The 5,188-nt window shown below is 48.5% G+C and overlaps 1 protein-coding gene across 1 annotated transcript; it reads right to left on the minus strand.

The window, feature by feature from the left end:
- Positions 1-1,961: 1,961 nt before the first annotated feature.
- Positions 1,962-2,964, minus strand: LOC133888839 (transcription factor IBH1-like). The gene has a single exon (XM_062329216.1). The coding sequence runs from the start codon at positions 2,806-2,808 to the stop codon at positions 2,344-2,346; it is 465 nt and encodes a 154-aa protein (XP_062185200.1). The 5' UTR covers positions 2,809-2,964; the 3' UTR covers positions 1,962-2,343.
- Positions 2,965-5,188: the final 2,224 nt, after the last annotated feature.

Genomic DNA, 5,188 nt, shown 5'->3' on the forward strand with positions numbered 1-5,188 from the left:
GCGCCACAGCTGAAGCTCGCAAAGAAGAGAGGGAAAGGAAGCGAGAGAGGATCCATCACGCTAAGGCGGAGGGCCCCGATACTTTGAGGAACATCTATTATAACCTAGTCTATTTTTATTCACTAAAACATGCTATTAAGTTAGTCTTTAGACGTACCATACATGTTAATGTTTGTACATGTTAATATTTGTTATTATCATCTCTTTATGGTTAGGGTCCATTCGTGCAGCGTTAAAAAACTCCTTGTCTCATGTAATACTTATCAGCGTATGTAAACTCTGTGCCGAGTTATATGATAATTATGCTTCATAACTACTAATGTTGAAATAAATTTACAGTAACAACACGCTGCTACCGACACATGAACAGATATTAGCCAGAGCTGTTGTATAACCTAATGAGCATGAAGCGGACAACAACACGTAGGAGCGGTGACAAAACTATTGGCATATATTCAGTACATGAGGTACCGAATATGACACTCTTTAGAGTATTCGGCACTTGAGGTGTCAAGCCGTTTTCAGTAGCTCAGGTAACGAATACGATGCACAGTGCTGTATTCGGCACCTCAGATGACGAAAATAGTTGGACCCACCTTTTTCGATGTCTCGTATATCGAAATGGAATTTTTGATAAACAAGATACCAAATATAAATAATAAATTTACAAATACGATCCCATATATTATCTATTTTTTTAATTTTACCGTCAACCATCGCGTGGTCTCGATGGATGATGGGTTGCGTGACATGCGGTGCACGTGGTGATTCGATGGGAGTGGGACAGCGACGCTTCAGCACGGGACAAGGGCTCGCTTTGGAGCGGTGGACATTGTGGTCTGGTTGGTCCCTGTGGCCCCTCCTCGACAGGTGTGATCGCGGAAAGGGTTGCAAATATCTGGAGCGTCGTGTCGTACGTGTTCATCGCAACACGGAGGAGCCCAGAAGATCGACGAACTAGACCACCCAATATCTTGTCAGGCGCCAAACACCTTGGTCGATTAAGAGCCGATATAGACCTCTAGAAGGCTATGTATGCTTGTGCACGTCTGCCCTTAGGTTCATCCTTCTTTGTATAATCTAGCGTGGTAATTTCTGGCAGTCGACAAATTAAAACGTATCACGTTGTAACCGTTTATGTAGTGAACACATTCTCCTTCTTAATGCAGCAAAGATACGTAGCTCTCCAGGTATTCTAGAAAAATAAATAAATAGCCAATCCAGTATCTGTACGAGATATTTGCTGACGAATAAACTAACGTGGTAGATTACTTAATTCTTGGGCTGCACATAAACAAGCAAGAAATCCCCCATTTTTGGTTCGTGCTGCGTGCTTGATCATCATGCGTCGAAAAGAAGAGTCCGGAACGAGACAAATGGCTGATGCTAATTCCTCTAAAACAGGTAATAGGAAGGCTATTACTAGCTGCTACTATGAAGCTTAAGCAGTGGACAAATGAGGATTCGTATTGGAGGTTTTTTTGTTGAAAATTGGGAAAAAAAATTCTATAGAAGCTTGGGAAACAAGTGGATGCGGCGTAGTCCAACCCTTTTAATACTTGATTCATGGTGTGCATTTGTGAATTTGTGAATGAATGTGCGGAATGGGTAAGCCGCGGCGCACGGGCGCGCGTCATACACACCACTACACCAGTGCCACTCTTCTGCTGGTGCATGCTGGCCATTGCTGGGCCTGCTTTCTTCTTTTGGTCTGATCGAGATCCAAGGGTGGGCCGTCAACTGTAGAAATCACGTTTCCAGTCGCTTGATGTATGCGTTATCCCAAGAAAAAACAAACGGACCCGTCTTTCAGAGAAGGCCGGAAATCCTATTTACAACCGAAATCGTGATCGAAGCGAAATCCTAGCGACCTACCTTCTCTTTAAGGAACAACAGTCACGACGTGACGCAACTCTATTGGCCGAGTAGCTTTGAAGCTGCAACAACCATAACACTTCAGCTACCTCAACAAAAAAGATCATATCATCGCAAACTATAGACCCGTGATCGCATCGCAGCTACAATCACGCCGCTCACCTGCACATAGAAAAAGTATCTCGAAAACATCGACAATGAAAAAAATACTCCTATGACGCATATTTACACGAGCCACATACTCGGATCGTCATATTCTATCTGCCTAGTTTGCTAGGATGAGCGTACTCGCTCATCTATTTGTCCTTTCTCATCAGCCCCCTTAAAAAAACGTTACAAGAAATTTAGTTTCATGAATCTACCTAAAGCCCAAGCAGGTGTTGCTCCTTTACGACGCAAAAGAGGAACCGAAGATGACAGAGCCCAAACTAGCTAAAGCCCAGGCCAGAGCCTAGAGATGACTTGATCTCACTGAGACTTCTCCGGCGTGGCGAGAACAGCCGCCTTCTCCAGCGGCACGTCGAGGCCGGAGCCGGACAGCAGGCAAGCGAGCGCGCGCATGACGCCGACCTGCGCCTTGAGCGCGGCGATGTAGTCGGCCGTCTCCTCCAGCAGCCCCTCCACCGGCATCTCCTCGCCGCCTGGCACCAGGTGGCGCAGCAGTGCCACCTTCTCGTCCACTACCTCCTCCTCTTCCTCTTCCTCGTCGCCTCGCTGCTCCAACGACTTCGCCTTCTCCAGCGTGGCGGGCAACGCCTTGGAGAGATCCTTCCGGGGCACGAGGACGTGCCGGCCCAGCGCGCGGCCCCACTCCCGGCCGCGCGACGAGCGCGCCAGGCCGAGCTCCGCGGCCGCCTTGATGCGCCGGCCGCGCTCGCGCACCAGCTGCTGCATCCCTCCATCCTCCTCTAAGGCTTGGACGTGGTGGTCCATATGGCCAGGGCTAGCTCCAGATCGATGGCTAACGAGTTAGCAAATCTGCCGTACTGGCGCGTCTCTCTGGGTGGACAGGGCGGTGCTGGTGTGACCATGTGTGCCGTGCGCGCTCGCGCTTATATATCTGCGCGCCGGGTGCGGGAAAGGCGCAAGGACCTGCCGGCTGGGGCAGCTTGGCTTTACGGCGTTTTGTTGGGATGGGAACAGGGGTGGCAGAGGCATGTGGGTGCGGTGTTGTTGTTTAGTTCATCTACCAGCCCGTTGCTAGCCTATTATTGGCATTGCCTAGTCAACTTGCAACGTGTAGCCGGGAGATTCTATCGTACTAGGAGTGTGTATAATGTTAGCACATTAGTCCCACCTAACACCTATTGTATAACATCATCTTCCCATGAGGATGAGAAGAAAATGAGCGTCCAATGATATGATGACATGGATCTGTGCATGCAGCCAGCCAGGTTGCCCTGCTCGATCCCGTCACGGCACGTAAGGCTTCGCGCCCTCTAATCCCGCAGAAGCGAAGGCGGAGTGCTGGCTGACCGAAGCACGCATCTGCAGAACGGCCGGGGACCCTGCGAACGGCACATGCATGCATGTTAGGGTGCACGAGGGTGTCAACAACTGGTGCGCGCCGAGGCCTTCCACTTGTCCACGCTCTGCCTTCAGCTGGGGAGAACAATTATCGGTGCCACCACCCTACGCCGTGCCATACATGGAACGGTCAGCCTGCGCCGCTCAGGCATGCACGTACGCGCGCGCGCCGGGGGTCCAGGGGTGTGGGCGACTGACCGTGCCGATGGACGACGCTGAACGCAGCCTTGCACTGTATGGAGGGGCGAGCGACGTGCCTTGCTGAAATAGGGCTCAGGCAGGGCACCGAGAGGGCTCGAAATTCCCGAGGCGCGAGGAAGGGGGCTATCAGGACATCGCCGTGGAAAAAATGAACGACTTCGTGCCCGTCTTGGGAAAATAAAGTTGACCAAGGTGTCACCATCCGTTTCAGCGCAAGTACGTGTAGCTATCCAATGCGTTGGTGGTTACTAATGTGTACAGATTTTTAATTAGCATCAAGAATCCAACACGATCCTGGACAATTTACAACGACAAAAGTTCAGAAATCAGCTAATCATCATCTCAATTTGGTCATTACGCTTCAAATAAATGGGAGAAGTTGAAATAATCTGGAAGAAAAAAAAGAAGTAGAGCGTAGCTTGCCTGAGTCACTGGGTCAGTTGGTCCTCACCCAAGAAAGCCGAGCCAAAATTTGATCATATCAAAACTGAAGTTATATTAAATTTTAGTTGTAATAAGTAGTATTTTGTTTGAGATTAAATTAAAATTTTGGCCGATCAAAAATTGGAGCGGTCATTTTGGATATCAAAATATCGCTTAGTTTTGCTATAAAAAAATTTGGCTAGCTAAAATTTTCAAAGTGTAGCCAAAGTCAAGCGAAAGCTATTTTTCTAGATGTGACCAAATTTTAGCTTAGCTTTTTAGAGGCAAGAACCAAATAGCCCCTTATTCCCTACTCCCTACCAGCGCTCGACGGGCCGTACACCATTTTCTTGATGACGAGACGGCAACGTGTTCCCGTTGGCGAGGGAAAGGACGCCGATAGTGGCCAGCATCAGGACAAATCTAGCGGCCTAGTGAGCGACTTCTCCAGTCAGGTCTAGGCACCGCGTCAAGGCTTGGGAATGAAAGGTGCTTGGGAGCTAATACACAGTGCAGTGCTGCAGAAGAACTCATGACTCATTTGGTGTGTATCCAGATTCTCTAAAAACGTTTTATTTCTAGATTCTCTTTAAAAACGTTTATAGGGTGAATTAGAATCACCTCTAAAGATTATTTAGCTAGCTGGTTGTATTCGGTTTCTTGAAAAAGAGGATGATGATGTCTTAATTTACCCTTGTCTTAATTTTTATGTTTTTTTTCTAGTGAGTATTTAATGGTGTAATAGTAATTCTATTTCACTTTTCCTAAAATAAACCGAATATTGATTTACAATAAACCGAATAGCTATTATCTCTCACCCCAGCCCACTCTCTAGTCCTCTCCCCACTCTATCTCTCTCACACACTGAGTGACTCAAGGCGGCGGTGGCATGATAGATCGACGGTGATGTGTATAGGGTTAACGATGGTGGCTTATAGAAAGGGAGAGGGGTGGAGGACTCAGCTCAATAGGCACATAGCACGGTCAAGATGGAGGCGATGAAGGCGGGGAGGAGGTTGTGGCGGTGTTGGTGGGCGGCGAATACAGGCTCCGGTGACTCGGAGCAGCGTCAGGGAGACAGTTCCGCCCAAATATGACGTCGTGGGTTGCAGATCTGGGCTTCGGCAGCGATATAGCGACGGACCTGCCCAAATCTGATGTC

The sequence above is a fragment of the Phragmites australis genome, chromosome 1, assembly GCF_958298935.1.
Source record: "Phragmites australis chromosome 1, lpPhrAust1.1, whole genome shotgun sequence".
In the NCBI taxonomy this organism is placed as follows: Eukaryota; Viridiplantae; Streptophyta; class Magnoliopsida; order Poales; family Poaceae; genus Phragmites; species Phragmites australis.

Excerpts from the sequence above, each read along its gene's own strand:
- LOC133888839 (XM_062329216.1), bottom strand. The coding sequence starts at position 2,808 with ATGGACCACCACGTCCAAGCCTTAGAGGAGGATGGAGGGATGCAGCAG.